At 40.7% G+C, this 19,588-nt stretch overlaps 2 protein-coding genes across 7 annotated transcripts in view; one reads left to right on the top strand and one right to left on the bottom strand.

The window, feature by feature from the left end:
- The window catches only part of LOC128701519 (uncharacterized), a 109,874-nt gene that overhangs the window by 12,841 nt on the left and 77,445 nt on the right, over positions 1–19,588 (top strand). The gene's annotated exons all lie outside the window — the stretch shown is intronic.
- On the bottom strand, positions 78–13,246 carry LOC128701521 (uncharacterized). 6 transcript variants are annotated; one of them, XM_070101644.1, is made up of 10 exons: positions 12,144–12,360; positions 11,720–11,964; positions 10,262–10,489; positions 8,709–8,914; positions 6,640–6,844; positions 4,226–4,393; positions 3,892–3,987; positions 3,503–3,691; positions 2,852–3,114; positions 78–947 (listed from the first exon to the last, which is right to left on the bottom strand). In XM_070101644.1, exons 3-10 carry the CDS (start codon positions 10,400–10,402, stop codon positions 245–247), a joined length of 1,971 nt encoding a protein of 656 aa, XP_069957745.1. In that variant the 5' UTR covers positions 10,403–10,489; positions 11,720–11,964; positions 12,144–12,360; the 3' UTR covers positions 78–244. The 6 variants fall into 6 exon arrangements, with proteins under 6 accessions (XP_069957745.1, XP_069957748.1, XP_069957746.1 ...); XM_070101647.1 differs by having other exon boundaries at positions 10,262–10,537; positions 11,720–11,829; XM_070101645.1 differs by having other exon boundaries at positions 11,720–11,829.

Genomic DNA, 19,588 nt, shown 5'->3' with positions numbered 1-19,588 from the left:
ATAATAATAATAATAATAATAATAACTATAATATGTAAATTATCATAACATTATTAGGATAAAACAAATACGAAAACGATGCGCTTTAGAGTTTAATAAAACTTTTTTATATAAAAAGCTGACTTTACATATTGTTTTGAAAGGCAAAACTGGATTGACCTGATCATAGTTTACATTTTTTTTTCAGTCAGTATTTGAATTGTTCCATTCACGTATTGTGACTTATATTCCACACACATGCATTTTACTTTCTGCCAAAAGTGCTAAATTGTCGAGTCTGTCCCAGACGAACACCGTTGTGATAAAATCCAAAGACTGGAGAGGAGCTGGGGGAGCCTGACAGGCCACTCTCTGGGTTGGAAAGCCTTGGGTTCTCACTCGAACTGCGTCTTCCAGGGGTGTCGGGACGTCCACCGCCACTCCCCTCATTCTCTGCGCTCTCCATCACATAGTCTTGAAACCTTCTATAGGAGGCTACGGGGCTTCCATAAGGTAGAGGGGAATCTTCTTCCGAGAGAAAGTCGTTCTCAGTCACTGGGAACATGTTAGGGACGCCCTTGTTGCTGAGCGATGGGCTTCCCGGAGAGTCTGAGTCATAGCCGCAGGCCCACTCCAGGAGGTCCTCAGGGAATACGTTATTGTCGAAGTCAGAGTCGCAGTACGGACTATGAGGCAAGTCACTTGGCGAAGTCTGTGACTCTAGACGTCTTGAGAAGGAAGATGCGCAGTTAACATTATCATGATCTTGTGACCAGTAATTGGTTGAGTTTTTAATGGTAGGGGACATTACACGGGCGTCCGGTGACTGTTCCAGAGGGACAAATTGGGAACGGTGCGACATTGGCGTCCACGGTGGGGGAATCTCACCCACTTGGTCAGCTTGGAGTGCAGGTTGGTAGGAGAGAAACCTCATAGTTTCCTCCTTGTCACACGGGCCTTGCTTGTATCTGAAACAAATGTTTGGGTTTAGCCATATAGGTTTATTTCACAGTTTCTGTAATAAGGTTGTTTTAAATATAATACTGTAACGAGTTTCTAAGTACGCTTGTCGGGGCAAGCCTCACAGTGTTTCTCGACAACCTTACTACAAAATTTAATCAACGCACTTAAAGGAAATACAATATACACACACACACACATATAAATATATATAAATATATATATATATATATATATATATATATATATATATATATATATATATATATATATATATATATATATATATATATATATATATATATATATATATATATATATATATTACAGTGAAACATATAAGTGAACAGTATTTAGATAAGGCTAAAGAGGTCTTTGTGGCATTTATGGATTTGGAAAAGGCGTATGACAGGGTGGATAGGGGGGCAATGTGGCAGATGTTGCAGGTGTATGGTGTAGGAGGTAGGTTACTGAAAGCAGTGAAGAGTTTTTACGAGGATAGTGAGGCTCAAGTTAGAGTATGTAGAAAAGAGGGAAATTTTTTCCCAGTAAAAGTAGGCCTTAGACAAGGATGTGTGATGTCACCGTGGTTGTTTAATATATTTATAGATGGGGTTGTAAGAGAAGTAAATGCGAGGGTCTTGGCAAGAGGCGTGGAGTTAAAAGATAAAGAATCACACACAAAGTGGGAGTTGTCACAGCTGCTCTTTGCTGATGACACTGTGCTCTTGGGAGATTCTGAAGAGAAGTTGCAGAGATTGGTGGATGAATTTGGTAGGGTGTGCAAAAGAAGAAAATTAAAGGTGAATACAGGAAAGAGTAAGGTTATGAGGATAACAAAAAGATTAGGTGATGAAAGATTGAATATCAGATTGGAGGGAGAGAGTATGGAGGAGGTGAATGTATTCAGATATTTGGGAGTGGACGTGTCAGCGGATGGGTCTATGAAAGATGAGGTGAATCATAGAATTGATGAGGGGAAAAGAGTGAGTGGTGCACTTAGGAGTCTGTGGAGACAAAGAACTTTGTCCTTGGAGGCAAAGAGGGGAATGTATGAGAGTATAGTTTTACCAACGCTCTTATATGGGTGTGAAGCATGGGTGATGAATGTTGCAGCGAGGAGAAGGCTGGAGGCAGTGGAGATGTCATGTCTGAGGGCAATGTGTGATGTGAATATAATGCAGAGAATTCGTAGTTTGGAAGTTAGGAGGAGGTGCGGGATTACCAAAACTGTTGTCCAGAGGGCTGAGGAAGGGTTGTTGAGGTGGTTCGGACATGTAGAGAGAATGGAGCGAAACAGAATGACTTCAAGAGTGTATCAGTCTGTAGTGGAAGGAAGGCGGGGTAAGGGTCGGCCTAGGAAAGGTTGGAGAGAGGGGGTAAAGGAGGTTTTGTGTGCGAGGGGCGTGGACTTCCAGCAGGCATGCGTGAGCGTGTTTGATAGGAGTGAATGGAGACAAATGGTTTTTAATACTTGACGTGCTGTTGGAGTGTGAGCAAAGTAACATTTATGAAGGGGTTCAGGGAAACCGGCAGGCCGGACTTGAGTCCTGGAGATGGGAAGTACAGTGCCTGCACTCTGAAGGAGGGGTGTTAATGTTGCAGTTTAAAAACTGTAGTGTAAAGCACCCTTCTGGCAAGACAGTGATGGAGTGAATGATGGTGAAAGTTTTTCTTTTTCGGGCCACCCTGCCTTGGTGGGAATCGGCCAGTGTGATAATAATAATATATATATATATATATATATATATATATATATATATATATATATATATATATATATATATATATATATATATATATAATTATGTTTGAATTTAATAGACAAATAATCTAGAATGTTGTATAGCGAACACAAAATCAACAAATCATATAAGTTTTTACAGAAAAACAACGTGAAAGTCTTAAATACCTGTGCGGGCCAAAGTGGTCCTGTGAATCACAGTTGTCTTGTCCACTAAAGTGGTCTTGTGGATCCCACTGGACTTTTGAACTGCAGTGTTCTAGTGCGCAGTAGTGGCAGGGTGGTCCGCAGTGGTCTTGTGGACTGTGTTGGACTTTAATACCACATTGGCTTTGTGCTCTACGCTGATCAAGCATGTAGTTTTGGTCTTGGCGGTGCGTCCTACACTGGTCTGGTGTTGCTACATTCCCCGTCAGGCTCTCGAGTCTTACCTGAAACCATACAGTGTTGTCTTCCTCTATGTATTATTCTCTGGAACTTTTTATCTTTGATATTATAGAACATTAATTTAGGCCGATATTAATGTTATACCTCGAGTTTACCATTGGAAGAGCTACGATATACCTAGCAATTTTGGGACGCTCTCAGAAGGAATGTAATATTCTTGGAAGAATTCAGACGTTCTTGAAAGGAGTGGGACGTCTTTAGAAAGAATGAGATGCTTTTAGAAGAACCGCAATGTACTTGGGATGCTCTTGGAAGGATTCCTGCGTCGGGGGGTTGGGACTTATTTAAGTGGGCTCCTGCTTACGTCGGAGGCTTCGACGTGCCTTATAAGTCGATTGAGAAGGCTAACATTCGCCTGTAAGTGTTATTTACCTGGGTCAGCCTATGGGCCGGGACTGGCACGCTGATGAGGACCGAGGAGTCTTGAGCCGAATTAATCTCCTTGGTGATGTCGTGTCGGTAAAGAAACACCCACAGCTGGAACACTGCTACAGCCACCGCCACCTCCACCACCTGCCACACGCCGTACATCACGGAGATGATCACCAACTGACTGCGCATCTGCTCCACGCACGTGACATGGTAATGCATAGATCGTGGTTTTAATTGTAAGGAGCTTTAAGTAGTCGATAGGCATTTAAACCTCGTTAACCAGCCAACTAAAACGATGATGATGATAATAATAAATACATTGTTGTATGAATGATTATATAAAAAGCGCTACGCCAGAATAGTATATGGTATATGAAGACTAGCTTCACCTGGGGATCTTGAAAAGACAGTAGCATGATGTTGGTGGCGACGACCATGTTCTGACACGCCGTCTCTGTGGCAACAGTACGACAGGTTCTGTGACTCTAGGGTAGCAGAGAAAATGTTAGTGTGTAGCTTGCCGACACCACGACTACACACATCATGTACTTAAGAATATTAATGTGTGGTTTTTAAACACCATAGTATTATGCAACATACATTATGTACTTAAGAGGACATGGAGAATGGAGCATAGAGGAAGATTTTTACGCTCAGTATCGTGGTTATCTGGCAGTACTAAATAAAATTTACTATATACATTGACTGATTTTTGCAACTTACGAAGCAGACCATCTTAGCGAGAAGGTAGGCGACGAGGACACTGACGAAAGGGACGAGAGAAGTGGTGAAGACAACACTGGAAGAGGAGGTAGCGAGAGAATTGTAGTATCTGAGGATGAGCATCACTCCGCAGGTGACTGCTCCTGCCCATCCCAGCACCCCACACACCTGTGCACATAAGGGGTTATTAGTTGAATAATCGAAGGCACTGCGTCACCTATGCAGGTACAGGGATCTTTTTTTTCCCCTGGGGTATTAAATTTGATCACCTCCCTTTTCTCCCGCGCTGCCGGAACCCTGTGCGTTTAGTGCTTCCCTAACTATTTAATACAAATAATAGTTACCATTTGACACGTGTCATTAGCCATTACATAAAGGTATCAGTTTGTGGCCCGGTGGTCTGGGTGGCCCGGTGGTCTGGTGGCTAAAGCTCCCGCTTCACACACGGAGGGCCCGGGTTCGATTCCCGGCGGGTGGAAACATTTCGACACGTTTCCTTACACCTGTTGTCCTGTTCACCTAGCAGCAAATAGGTACCTGGGTGTTAGTCGACTGGTGTGGGTCGCATCCTGGGGGACAAGATTAAGGACCCCAATGGAAATAAGTTAGACAGTCCTCGATGACGCACTGACTTTCTTGGGTTATCCTGGGTGGCTAATCCTCCGGGGTTAAAAATCCGAACGAAATCTTATCTTATCTTATCTTATCTTAACAGTTGCTAACGGTTTCTCGGACCGAAACGTCGTCATAAGCTTTCCTCTCCTATGTGCGGGTTATTTGTGTATTGCTAACGTTTCCTAAGGGTGTCAACGTTTTATTAGTGCCTCTTATACCAGCGTTATGGCAATACTGTGTTTCATACCTTTGTTTAATACTCCATTTTTTTTACGGCTAAGAAATGGTAAATGAGACACCCAAGTACTGCAATAGGGCATTCATTATAGAAACGTTTTGCTCACTTGTATTGACAACTCACCGAGCGAAACTTTTCATAATATATATCCTAGTGCTGGATTTGTATCTTATTTACATGCTATTTTATGTCATCTTTGACTAGTCTTAAGAGCTGTTATTCCACCTCAGTTCATTCAAAGGTTTAGTTAGGTTAGGTTTGTCAGGAAACAGGACAAGTGTTTCCTGACGCGGGTCTTACTCACATGACCCGCAGCTGGAGCTCTTGGTCATCTGACCTAGGCCTTCCGCTGGCTTACCTATCCACCCCTTTTAAAAATTGTGGTCATAATTATAACCATTTTTTCTGCCTAGCACTGTCTGTGATGTACCCCCCCCCCCGCCTGTTAGATGTAACAATTGTAATTATTGTATACAATATGAATATTATTGGTAGGAGTGCCGACAATATTTTAGGTATATGGACATATGTGCAGCCAATAAGACCTTTATTGCGGCTACGTTTCACTCACCAAGACTTCTGCGAGACATATCCGCAGTAAATGTCTTGCACATTTGTCCATTTAACTAACATACAACAGTAGCGACACATTACTGGTATTTCAACACCATAACCATCTTATAGAACAGGGTAGCCTCACTTCCGTGTTCCTGTAATGTACCTGTCATACAGAACACAGTAGTGTCACACTGCGGGTGTTCCTACAATGTACCATATTTCGCGGCGTATTAGACGCATGTAGTTTTTCCAGTTCTCCAAAAACCAGCCTGCGTCCTATAAACTGAAGGTCAGTGACGGGAGTTATAAGTTTGGGGTGTGGGGTGGGCTGTAGCTCTCCCAGTTACGTCCGATGCCGAGTCATTGAGATTAAAGCAAGTCTTATATGCCGCGTCTTATAATCAGCGAAATTCGGTAATTATCATGTAGCTATGATTGTAGAAACACCCGCCTCACACTGCGGGTGTTCCTACAGTGTAACTATCATGTAGAATATAGTAGCCTCACACTGCGGGTGTTCCTACAGTGTAACTATCATGTAGAATATAGTAGCCTCACACTGCGGGTGTTCCTACAGTGTAACTATCAAGTAGAACAGAGTAGCCTCACACTGCGGGTGTTCCTACAGTGTATCATGTAGAATATAGTTGCCTCACACTGCGGGTGTTCCTACAGTGTAACTATCATGTAGAACAGAGTAGCCTCACACTGCGGGTGTTCCTACAGTGTATCATGTAGAATATAGTAGCCTCACACTGCGGGGTTCCTACAGTGTAACTATCATGTAGAATATAGTAGCCTCACATTGTTGTTGTTGTCGCCATATAACTACGTATTTTATTAAATAGAATAGCCGCACATTGCAATGTGTGACTGAATAAGTCACACATTGCGGGTGTTCTCTTATACAATATCGCAGCCGTATACTGTAGATATTTCTATGTTGTGGTTATTATAGAGTAGCCGCGTACTGCGAGTAACTTCTTTGTCTCGATCTACGAACCTTCGAGATACAGAGGGCCCACTTGCGTATGTACTGCCTGACGAACATGCCCACCACGACGGGGACGATGACGAAGACGAGGCTCAACACTATGTTAAAGTATGGCAGCTGCAGCTCCTGGTCCGGCCAACGCTTGGAGTATGCCCACAGGTTGAAAGGCATCACTGCTAATGCCAGCAAGGGCGACAGTGTCGCCATTGTGATGCTGCAATACCAAAATAATTCATTCTCTTATACAAATTTCTCCAGAAGTTCTGCTATTGCAAATATATAATTCATTGTTGCATCAAATATTAAAGAACAACTTGGTAGTGAGAGGTCAGTATCCATCCGGAGACAGAAACAAAAATAGTAAGTTGTCTGTATATCTCGTCCTCCAGCTGTGGTCCTCTTCAGCAGAATATACAAGTAAGAGAAGGAACATGTTATAAAGGGCTGTAACATACCCATAATAGGTTTGAGGAGAGAGCTGTTAGTTGATTGTTACAAAGTTATTAATAGCAATGTTAGTGTACTTGTTGTACTATATATGGTTGGACTGAATTGGTTTGGGTGTGAGAAAGGTCTGCCTAGAGTGGGTCAGTGGGTCTGCTGTAGTGCGCCTACATTTTTTTTATTATTATTATACTCACACCTGGTAGTTTCACTTCACTAAAAAATAGACATTTATTGATTCTTCCGATGTATGTGGAAGTAAACGAAAGCGCTCATGTATTTCAGTTTCAATTTCTACTGTGATTCTTCTCTCTCTCTCTCTCTCTCTCTATATATATATATATATCTATATCTCTCTATATATATATATATATATATATATATATATATATATATATATATATATATATTTATATATACAAAATGGGAGTTGACACAGTTACTTTTTGCTGGTGATACTGTGCTTTTGGGGGATTCTAAAGAATAAAGTTGCAAAGGTTAGTGGACGAGTTTGGGAGGGTGTGTAAAGTTAGAAAGTTGAAAGCGAACATAGATAAGAATAAGATGATGAGAGTATCAAACGATTTAGATAAAGAAAAATTTGATATCACATTGGAGGGAGGGAATATGGAAGAAGTGAATGTTTTCAGATATTTGGGAGTTGACTTGTCAGCAGATGGGTTTTTGAAGGATGAGGTTAACCGTAGAATTGATAAAGGAAAAAAAGGTGAGTGGTGTTTTGAGGTATTTGTGGAGACAAAGAACTTTATCCATGTAGGCAAAGAAGGGAATGAACGAGAGTATGATACCAACACTCTTATATGGGTGTGCAGTATGGGTTGTAAATGCTGCAGCGAGGCGGCGGCTGGAGGCAGTGGAGATGTCCTCTCTAAGGGCAATGTGTGGTGTAAATATTATGCAGAGAATTCGTAGTGTGGAAATTAGGAGAAGTTGTGGAGTTACTAAAAGTATTAGTCAGAGGGCTGAAGAGGGGTTGTTGAGGTGGTTTGGTCATTTAGAGAGAATGGAACAAAGAATGATTTGGAGAGCGTATAAATGTGTAGGGGAAGGAAGGCGGGGTAGGGGTCGTCCCCGAAAATGTTTGAGGAGGGGGTAAAGGAGGTTTTGTGGGCGAGGGGCTTGGACTTCCAGCAAGCGTGTGTGAGCGTGTTAGATAGGAGTGAATGGAGACGAATGGTTTTTGGGACCTGACGAGTTGTTGGAGTGTGAGCAGGGTAATATTTTGTGAAGGGGTTCAGGAAAACTGGTTAGCCGGACTTGAGTCCTGGAAATGGGAAGTACAATGCCTGCACTTTAAAGGAGGGGTTTAGGATATTGGCAGTTGGGAGGGACATCTAAACTGTCGCATCTGAGCGCCTCTGCAAAAAAACAGCGATTATGTATGAGTGATGATGAAGGTGTTGAATGAAAGTTTTAATATATATATATATATATATATATATATATATATATATATATATATATATATATATATATATATATATATATATATATATATATATATATATATATATATATATATATATATGATAACTTTCTTATAACCCTTCAATGGAGAGGTACCTTGATTTCCTCCTATGCTTCCGCATGAATTCAATAATAATAGTAATTACCTGAGAGCTAGGTCTCCATCAACCCAGTAGGCGAAGAAGCTTGAGAATGCACCTCCAGGGCTGGAGGTGACGATGATAACACCCAAGACTTGGTAAGGTTGAAGCCGGAAGGCTAGGCTCATTGCGAAGCCCACGGCTGGTAAGATGCCAAACTGACACAGTATCCCAAGCAGGCACTGCCAGGGATGCTTCATGTGGTGCCACATCTGGCAACAGTTGTTAGAAAAGAACTCAAGAATAGAGGAGCATCGTAGTAGGTATAATGGCCCATGCTCAGCAGGTCTTTCTCAAACCCAATTCTTTTTAAAAGGTTTATTTGTAAACTTCACCAGTCTCTTTGTAACACCGTTAACCATTTTTTTAAACTAAACTATTTTTAAGCTACCCAGCCTTTTTAAAAGTTACCCAACGTATTTTGAAAGCAGCCTATCCTGGTTTGAAAGCTACCCATCTTATTTTGAAAGCTATCCATATTTTGAAAGCTATCCATATTTTGAAAGCTATCCATATTTTGAAAGCTATCCATGTTTTGAAAGCTATCCACCCTATTTTGAAAGCTATTCATCCTAATGTGAGAGATATCCATCTTACTTTGAAAGGTATTGGGTGCACAAAATAGCCTAGAAGACGGTAGCAGTGTAAATATATTACGTAACTTTATCAGTTTAATGTGTGTGTTATGTTTAATTGTCTTTTATTTATGTATCTTTTATTAATGTATATTTTATTGGTGTATTTTTATTATTTTTTTTTATTATCATTTATTAATATATCTTATCTGTCCTATTGGTTTGCATGTTATTGGTATTTTGTTACTATGACTTTTGTTGATGGCTTTTATTGGCTTGCATGTTACTGGCGTTTTGTGTCTTATTACCGTCCTTTGTTGGTTTGCATGTTATTAGTGTCTTATTTTTGGCGTCTTGTATTAGTGCGTCTTACCTCAGCGGTGCGCCGTCCAGCTCCACCAGTACAACTGGTGTACCGGGAAATATAACGGTACGGGTGGGGACTGAACCCGTGGCAAATGAATCCTAAAACTCCAGGCCAGTGCGTAAGGCACTCGACCCGGTGTGAGATTCATCTTGGATTTGTGGTCACAGTGGGAGGCCCATGCTAACTTACTATAGAAATATAGCTACTTGGATTAATCTTATTGTAGCCAGCTGGCCTGGAGTTTTAGAGTTCAGTTGCCATGGGTTTAATCCCCACCCGTTCCGTGGTTTGCTCGATTGCTAGCGCACTCAGCTCATAAATTGAGGTTCGTGGTTCGATCCCCGGTATGGGTGGAAACATTAGGACGCGTTTCCTTAAGATATCTGCTGTTCCTGTTCACCTTGAAGTAAAATAGGTACCTGGGTGTTAGTCGACTGGTATGGGTTGCATCCTGGGACAAAACTGACCTAATTTGCCCGAAATGCTCAGCATAACAAGCGGCTTTCTATATAGTAGTATGTCATTGATGTCAGCAATGGTCTGTAAACTTTGTACATGTACTTCTAGAAACAAAGATTTTTATTATTACGTACTATCAAGATATGTTGGTGACTGACCTCCTTCCAGTAAGATGCGGCCCCCATGGCCAGCATGATCGTGATGACGTTACTCGTCATAACCAGAGTGACAACATAATCCAGTGTTGAAAGCCACTCTGGCGGTTCTGTCTCTGTTATGTTTGTTATTCCTGTCATCATCGTCGTCCAGTGTTCCTGAGACGCCACATCTTTGAAGTTAATTTCCCCGCTGTGTTGCTTCCCGGTGTCTGGTCTCTCCTGGGTAATCTGTCAGAATAAGACGCTCTCTGTTGTGACGTTCCGCCTCCTGGATGTCTTTTTTTAAATTAAAAATTTGGGCACATCACCAGTGTGCTGCTACCCTATTATGTATGATGGTTACATTGTGGCAATACTCGTGTTGGCCTGCTACCCTACTTCATGATAGTTACGTAGTGGGAACACTACACTGTGCGGCTGCTCTGCTCTTTATGATAGTTACGTGGTAGGAACTAAAATACCTTACTCTACAATAGTTACATAGTGGGAACACTAGCAGTGTGCTGCTATATTATTCTCAGTGGTAGTTATATTGGGGGAATATCCATATTGGCCTGCTGCTCTAGTCTATGATAGTTACGTAGTGGGAACACTAGCAGTGTGCGGCTGATCTACTCTTTATGATAGTTACGTAGTAGTAAATAAAATACCCTACTCTTTGATAGCTACATAGTGGGAACACTAGCAGTGTGCGGCTACCCTATTCAATTATAGTTACATAGTGGCAACTAAAACTGTTTCGCTGTCAAATTCCATCACTTGGGATGATTTTCTTACATCAAATACTAGGTTCAAGTAAATTCGCTAAGACCAGAGTAACTAAATAACTTATCGATTTTAGAATCAAAACAAGCCAACAAAATTATAGACCCCTATATACAAGTTAGAGCGTTCCTCGCTGGTACTTACCTAAACTCTACACCCATCCCTCCGCTAATTCTTTAGTAAACAAGGCCTTTATATCACCATTCATATATAAGAAAGATGCTCGTGTGCTGTAACCTACTATTTACTATACAATGTTCAACAAAACCCTGGAAATACAAACTTCACATACAGGAAGGCCCCGCTTATACAGCACGTAAGGTTCTGGGCTACCGCTGTAAAGTGAAACATTCTCTCTCACTTTTTCACTTTGAAATGCATATAAAACCCTGATAACATGTTTACACAATCATTTATTAAATGAGCCTAAAGAATACATGTACAGTACACACATTACTTACCTTAAAATATTTTCGTCCTTAGCTTATAGTAAGTAGTAAATATCTTTATTAGAGGAAATCTGAATAAATAAAGAATGGATATAATTGAAAACCGCTGCATTAGCGAAACACTTTAAAGCAAAGCGCTGTAAAGCGGGAGTGAATTTGAGGAGTGACAATTTAAGAGGCAGGGCCAGGAGCTGAAAATCAATCCCTACAACCACAAATAGGTGATTATTTCTCTCTCTCTCACCTTGCTGGAAGTTGACGATGGTGTTCCTGGTGTCTTATAAGTTACCTACACTTGCACACTTCCTCCCGTCTTCCAGTATTCCATAGCTACACTCCTCATGGCTCCTCACCCTGCAAATTTTCTCATACTAACTGTGAGCTAACGTATCTAGGTCACCACACAACGTTATCATGTTATTTGACACTGTTATTAGGTCAGACTTCTAGTGTCTCGCCACTGACAAGTTCACCATGTTGCTTGTTTCACTGTAATTATAGCAACATAAAAATGGTTATAATCATAATCATAATTTTTAAAGGGGTGGACCGGTAAGCCAGCAGAAAGCCTCGGTCATATGACCAAAAGCTCCAGCTGTGGGTCATCATATGACTAAGACCCGCGTCAACAAGCACTTGTCTTGTTCCCTGACAAACCTAATACCTACCTATCAGAGTTATCTGGTCAGCCTTCTAGAGTGTCTCACCACTAACAAGTTCACCATATTACTTGATTCATTGTTATTACGCTAAGCTTGTGAGCGTAATGGACACTCTCCTCCGACACTAACTGTGAGTTAAACACTTCTAGATCAAATTCACAAGCTTCACCATGTTACTAGTTGCACGGTTATTACGCTGAATTTGTTACAGTGTGCCTCACACTATTGTGTAATTTAAGAGTAAGAGAAGCCTCATCTGGTCTGAACATCCATATCTTATCTTATACACCTTGTATCTACATTCGTAATTTTGAAATAAAAAATATTTTCTTTATTTGTGAGATAACATCCTGTAAATGTTAACCTATTTATATATATATATATATATATATATATATATATATATATATATATATATATATATATTATCGCCCGAATTATTGTGTAGACAGTGGACTTGTAAATTATTGTATATGTTTGCACATTAATTTGAGATTATTATTGAAGACAAGGAAAAGTACGGAACGCACAACGGTCATTACAGCGCCTGGAGGAGAGGTATCAAGTTTGATTTGAGGATGGGTAGGGTAACTCTAGTTCCTTGGATCAGGAGTCCTTCATAAGCATCAACCAACCCACAGTCAATGGCTGCCCATGAATCTAAAAAAAAAAAAAAATTACGACTTTTCTCCGGTCTTACATTTACAGAGTTCTCAACCCTCTTTTTTTTTTTTTTTTTTTTTTTTTTTTTTAGGTTTTTCCGAGAAATTTTAATTTTTATCACTCAAATTAACATATTTTGGGTAGAAAAAAAAACACTTGATTTAGAGTGAAAGTGCCTAATGATAGGGGTCATTTAGATCTTGGAGGCTCGTACCTCCGTCCGCTGATCAGGGGCAGATATTTGACCAATCTACCGTTGATCAAGAACAAATGCACAATACCGTGACTGGAACAATACATAAATAACCCGCACATAGGAAAAAAGGAGCTTACCACGACGTTTCGGTCCGACTTGGACCATTTACAAAGTCACATAGTAGTAGGTAGGTAGACAGCAACCACCCAGGGAAGTACTACCGTCCTGCCAGATGACTGTGAAACAGAAACCTGTAACTGTTTTGCATGATGATAGGATTGCTGGTTTCTTTTTCTGTCTCATAAACACGCTAGATAACAGTGATATCTTGCTACTCCAACTTACACTTTGGTCACACTTCACAGACACGCACATGCGTATATATATATATATACATACATCTAGGTTTTTCTCCTTTTTCTAAATAGCTCTTGTTCTTCTTTACTTCTTCTATTGTTCATGGGGAAGTGGAAAAGAATCTTTCCTCCGTAAGCCATGCGTGTCGTATGAGGCGACTAAAATGCCGGGAGCAATGGGCTAGTAACCCCTTCTCCTGTAGACATTTACTAAAAAAGAGAAGAAGAAAAACTTTATAAAACTGGGATGCTTGAATGTGCGTGGATGTAGTGCGGATGACAAGAAACAGATGATTGCTGATGTTATGAATGAAAAGAAGTTTGATGTCCTGGCCCTAAGCGAAACAAAGCTGAAGGGAGTTTCGGTGGGGGGAAATAAATGAGATTAAATCTGGAGTATCTGAGAGAGTTAGAGCAAATGAAGGGGTAGCAGTAATGTTGAAAGATCAGTATGGAAGGAGAAAAGAGAATATGAATGTGTAAATTCAAGAATTATGTGGATTAAAGTAAAGGTTGACTGCGAAAAGTGGGTCATAATAAGCGTGTATGCACCTGGAGAAGAGAGGAATGCAGAGGAGAGAGAGAGATTTTGGGAGATGTTAAGTGAATGTATAGGAGCCTTTGAACCAAGTGAGAGAGTAATTGTGGTAGGAGACCTGAATGCTAAAGTAGGAGAAACTTTTAGAGAGGGTGTGGTAGGTAAGTTTGGGGTGCCAGGTGTAAATGATAATGGGAGCCCTTTGATTGAACTTTGTATAGAAAGGGGTTTAGTTATAGGTAATACATATTTTAAGAAAAAGACGATAAATAAGTATACAAGATATGATGTAGGGCGAAATGACAGTAGTTTGTTGGATTATGTATTGGTAGATAAAAGACTGTTGAGTAGACTTCAGGATGTACATGTTTATAGAGGGGCCACAGATATATCAGATCACTTTCTAGTTGTAGCTACACTGAGAGTAAAAGGTAGATGGGATACAAGGAGAATAGAAGCATCAGGGAAGAGAGAGGTGAATGTTTATAAACTAAAAGAGGAGGCAGTTAGGGTAAGATATAAACAGCTATTGGAGGATAGATGGGCTAATGAGAGCATAGGCAATGGGGTCGAAGAGGTATGGGGTAGGTTTAAAAATGTAATGTTAGAGTGTTCAGCAGAAGTTTGTGGTTACAGGAAAGTGGGTGCGGGAGGGAAGAGGAGCGATTGGTGGAATGATGATGTAAAGAGAGTAGTAAGGGAGAAAAAGTTGGCATATGAGAAGTTTTTACAAAGTAGAAGTGATGCAAGGAGGGAAGAGTATATGGAGAAAAAGAGAGAGGTTAAGAGAGTGACGAAGCAATGTAAAAAGAGAGGAAATGAGAGAGTGGGTGAGATGTTATCAACAAATTTTGTTGAAAATAAGAAAAAGTTTTGGAGTGAGATTAACAAGTTAAGGAAGCCTAGAGAACAAATGGATTTGTCAGTTAAAAATAGGAGAGGAGAGTTATTAAATGGAGAGTTAGAGGTATTGGGAAGATGGAGGGAATATTTTGAGGAATTGTTAAATGTTGATGAAGATAGGGAAGCTGTGATTTCGTGTATAGGGCAAGGAGGAATAACATCTTGTAGGAGTGAGGAAAAGCCAGTTGTGAGTGTGGGGGAAGTTCGTGAGGCAGTAGGTAAAATGAAAGGGGGTAAGGCAGCCGGGATTGATGGGATAAAGATAGAAATGTTAAAAGCAGGTGGGGATATAGTTTTGGTGTGGTTGGTGCAATTATTTAATAAATGTATGGAAGAGGGTAAGGTACCTAGGGATTGGCAGAGAGCATGCATAGTTCCTTTGTATAAAGGCAAAGGGGACAGAAGAGAGTGCAAAAATTATAGGGGGATAAGTCTGTTGAGTATACCTGGTAAAGTGTATGGTAGAGTTATTATTGAAAGAATTAAGAGTAAGACGGAGAATAGGATAGCAGATGAACAAGGAGGCTTTAGGAAAGGTAGGGGGTGTGTGGACCAGGTGTTTACAGTGAAACATATAAGTGAACAGTATTTAGATAAGGCTAAAGAGGTCTTTGTGGCATTTATGGATTTGGAAAAGGCGTATGACAGGGTGGATAGGGGGGCAATGTGGCAGATGTTGCAGGTGTATGGTGTAGGAGGTAGGTTACTGAAAGCAGTGAAGAGTTTTTACGAGGATAGTGAGGCTCAAGTTAGAGTATGTAGGAAAGAGGGAAATTATTTCCCAGTAAAAGTAGGCCTTAGACAAGGATGTGTGATGTCACCGTGGTTGTTTAACATATTTATAGATGGGGTTGTAAGAGAAGTAAATGCGAGGGTCTTGGCAAGAGGCGTGGAGTTAAAAGATAAAGAATCACACATAAAGTGGGAGTTGTCACAGTTGCTCTTTGCTGATGACACTGTGCTCTTGGGGGATTCTGAAGAGAAGTTGCAGAGATTGGTGGATGAATTTGGTAGGGTGTGCAAAAGAAGAAAATTAAAAGTGAATACAGGAAAGAGTAAGGTTATGAGGATAACAAAAAGATTAGGTGATGAAAGATTGGATATCAGATTGGAGGGAGAGAGTATGGAGAAGGTGAATGTATTCAGATATTTGGGAGTGGACGTGTCAGCGGATGGGTCTATGAAAGATGAGGTGAATCATAGAATTGATGAGGGGAAAAGGGTGAGCGGTGCACTTAGGAGTTTGTGGAGACAAAGAATTTTGTCCTTGGAGGCAAAGAGGGGAATGTATGAGAGTATAGTTTTTCCAACGCTCTTATATGGGTGTGAAGCATAGGTGATGAATGTTGCTGCGAGAAGAAGGCTGGAGGCAGTGGAGATGTCATGTCTGAGGGCAATGTGTGGTGTGAATATAATGCAGAGAATTCGTAGTTTGGAAGTTAGGAGGAGGTGCGGGATTACCAAAACTGTTGTCCAGAGGGCTGAGGAAGGGTTGTTGAGGTGGTTCGGACATGTAGAGAGAATGAAGCGAAACAGAATAACTTCAAGAGTGTATCAGTCTGTAGTGGAAGGAAGGCGGGGTAGGGGTCGGCCTAGGAAAGGTTGGAGGGAGGGGGTAAAGGAGGTTTTGTGTGCGAGGGGCTTGGACTTCCAGCAGGCATGCGTGAGCGTGTTTGATAGGAGTGAATGGAGACAAATGGTTTTTAATACTTGACGTGCTGTTGGAGTGTGAGCAAAGTAACATTTATGAAGGGGTTCAGGGAAACCGGCAGGCCGGACTTGAGTCCTGGAGATGGGAAGTACAGTGTCTGCACTCTGAAGGAGGGGTGTTAATGTTGCAGTTTAAAAACTGTAGTGTAAAGCACCCTTCTGGCAAGACAGTGATGGAGTGAATGATGGTGAAAGTTTTTCTTTTTCGGGCCACCCTGCCTTGGTGGGAATCGGCCAGTGTGATAATAAAAATAAATAATAATAAAACATAGTATGATTTTCTAAATAGTCCAAGTCGGGCCGAAACGTCGTCGTTAGCTTCTCTTTCTTATGTGTTGGTTATCTGTGTATTGCTGGTGATTACTTTTATTAATCAAGTATCAAGGTTGATATGGGAGTTCGGTATACCACGCAATAATGATAATTATAATCTTTAATGACCAATAGTTAAGGTGCGACGTGGTGAGAGTTGATCAACCATGTTCCATGACTGGTAGTAGGAACGTTCCCTCAAGGAACGTTCCTTGATGCCACTCAGGGGGACTCTTGATGCGAGAAATTGAACCTCTCCTCCCCTTGGAGTGAATCTGATTGTCTCCTCTCCCCCAGGCGCTGTATGACCCTTATGGGCTTAGAGCTTCCCTTAAATTATAATGTATCAACATGTACGTCGTTACATCAGCACTTGGAAGAAACATCAGCGAACTCTTATCATAGTGCGCAAATGTAAACCTTTAATTCTTGCTCTTGTTGTTGTTGTTGTTGTTGTTGTTGTACTTCTTCTTCTTCTTCTTCTTCTTCTTCTTCTTCTTCTTCTTCTTCTTCTTCTTCTTCTTCTTCTTCTTCTTCTTCTTCTTCTTCTTCTTCTTCTTCTTCTTCTTCTTATCCTTCTTCTTCTTCTTCTTCTTCTTATTATTATTATTATTATTATTTTATCATTCTTCTTCTTCTTCTTCTTCTTCTTCTTCTTCTTCTTCTTCTTCTTCTTCTTATTATTATTATTATTATTATTATTATTATTATTATTATTATTATTATTATTATTATTATTATTATTATTATTATTAGTATTATTAGTATTAGCATTTACATACGTGTCAAGAATATATTGGATTTATAATAAGGGAATTGAAAAAATAACTTTGTAGTCTACAAAGTTTATTACTAATAAAATTAATGATACAGTAAAGTGGTAAGAAAACTCCATCATTATCTGAAGTTGGAAAACTCCATCATTATCTGAAGTTGGACAACTCCATCATTATCTGAAGTTGGAAAACTCCATCATTATCTGAAGTTGGAAAACTCCATCATTATCTGAAGTTGGAAAACTCCATCATTATCTGAAGTTGGAAAACTCCATCATGTAATTGTCACCATCTGGTGTAAATTGTGGGAGCCACAGCCTCGGAGAAGTGGATAAAAAGGCTTCTAGGAAGAATATTTGTATTTCTTCCTGAAGCCGTTTAAATATTCTACTTCCCCTACCACCCCATCTTTACATTCTTTTTTACTAACACGTACATTTTATTACATTGCGATTTTGGCTTAAATAGCAGGGCTATTTACCCCGTGGCCTGGCTGGTAAAGCTCCCGCTTCACACGCGGAGGGCCCAAGTTCGATTCCCGGCGGTTTACCTGGAGAGAGAGAGATGTCGAAATGTGGAAACATTTCGACACGTTTCCTTACACCTGTTGTCCTGTTCACCTAGCAGCAAATAGATACATAGATACCTGGGTGTTAGTCGACTGGTGTGGGTGGCATCCTGGGGGACAAGATTGAGGACCCCAGTGGAAATAAGTTACAGTCCCTCGATGATGCACTGACTTTCTTAGGTTATCCTGGGTGGCTAACCCTCCGGGGTTAAAAGTCCAAGCGAAATCTTATCTTATCTTATTGTCTATAGTTTCAAGCAAGGATTTCATAGAATTATGATTGGTGTTGACACACTGACGAGCTGTTTCACCTAAACTTATCACAACAAATCGATCGTCATAAGACTCTCTCTCTCTCTCTCTCTCTCTCTCTCTCTTTTTTTTTTTTTTTTTTTTTTTTTTTTTTTTTTTTTTTTTTTTTTTTTTTTTTTTTTTTTACACATGGTTTGACAAGGTTAAGGATCCCTAGCTTTATTGACAAGCTATTTACAGGTTAAGGATTCCTAACTTTATTGACAAGCTAAGAGCTGTTACCTACATCAGCTCATTTGAAAGCATTTTTATTGTTATGAGACATACAAGTAGGGAACAGGATGAAGTTGGAGCCATCTGTGGGCCAGCATTTTCATTTGATCAACTGACGTTATCTCGTTGACATCATTATGCTGAACGAATGTGTTCCATACTCGAGTCATCCTGGGTATGTATGATCTCAGATGGAGTGATGTTCTGGAGAAGGGTACAGCCAGAGTGAAGTTGCTGCTTTCTGCCCGTCTTGTGGCATAAAAGCTTGTTTCGCGCTGTCCTCGAAGTGGATCCAAGTGTGGTATTTTGACAATATTGGCCTTGTACATAACAGTAAGGCCACCCACATCCCTCCTATGTTGAAGGCTCTGCTGAAATGACAGATCCATCCAGGATGGGTCCAGGCGAGAGATGAGACGTCTTGCTCTGTTCTCTACTCTGTCAAGCAGTCGCAGATGAGAGGGGGGACAGGCAAACCAAGAAAGTGGAGCATACTCAAGGTGTGAGCGTACTTGTGCCTCGTACAGTATCTTGCAACCCCTACTGTCAAGCAGATGCGAGATACGGCGAAGTGCTGTAAGCTTCCTGGCTGCCTTGTTTGCAAGATTTACAACATGGTTCTTCATGGTTAGTTTGGAGTCAAATTTCACCCCAAGGATATCAACTTCTTCTCCAGGTGCCAACATCCTCCCATTCATCCTTACTACTGCACCAGCATTACCATCATGGTGCCTAGAGACGATCATCATTTGCGTTTTCTCAGGTGCAAATGTTACTTGCCATCTATTTCCCCAAGCTGATATAGCTCTCAGCTGGTGATTGATGTAGCTTAGAGCAGCTGGCATTTCTTCTCTTGGATAAGTGAATGTCAGTGTACAGTCGTCTGCATATGCATGTGATTCTG

This window comes from Cherax quadricarinatus, chromosome 78, assembly GCF_038502225.1.
Source record: "Cherax quadricarinatus isolate ZL_2023a chromosome 78, ASM3850222v1, whole genome shotgun sequence".
NCBI classification, from domain to species: Eukaryota; Metazoa; Arthropoda; class Malacostraca; order Decapoda; family Parastacidae; genus Cherax; species Cherax quadricarinatus.
The sequence above is the reverse complement of the archived record's forward strand: the minus strand, read 5'-3'. Positions and strand labels throughout refer to the sequence as shown.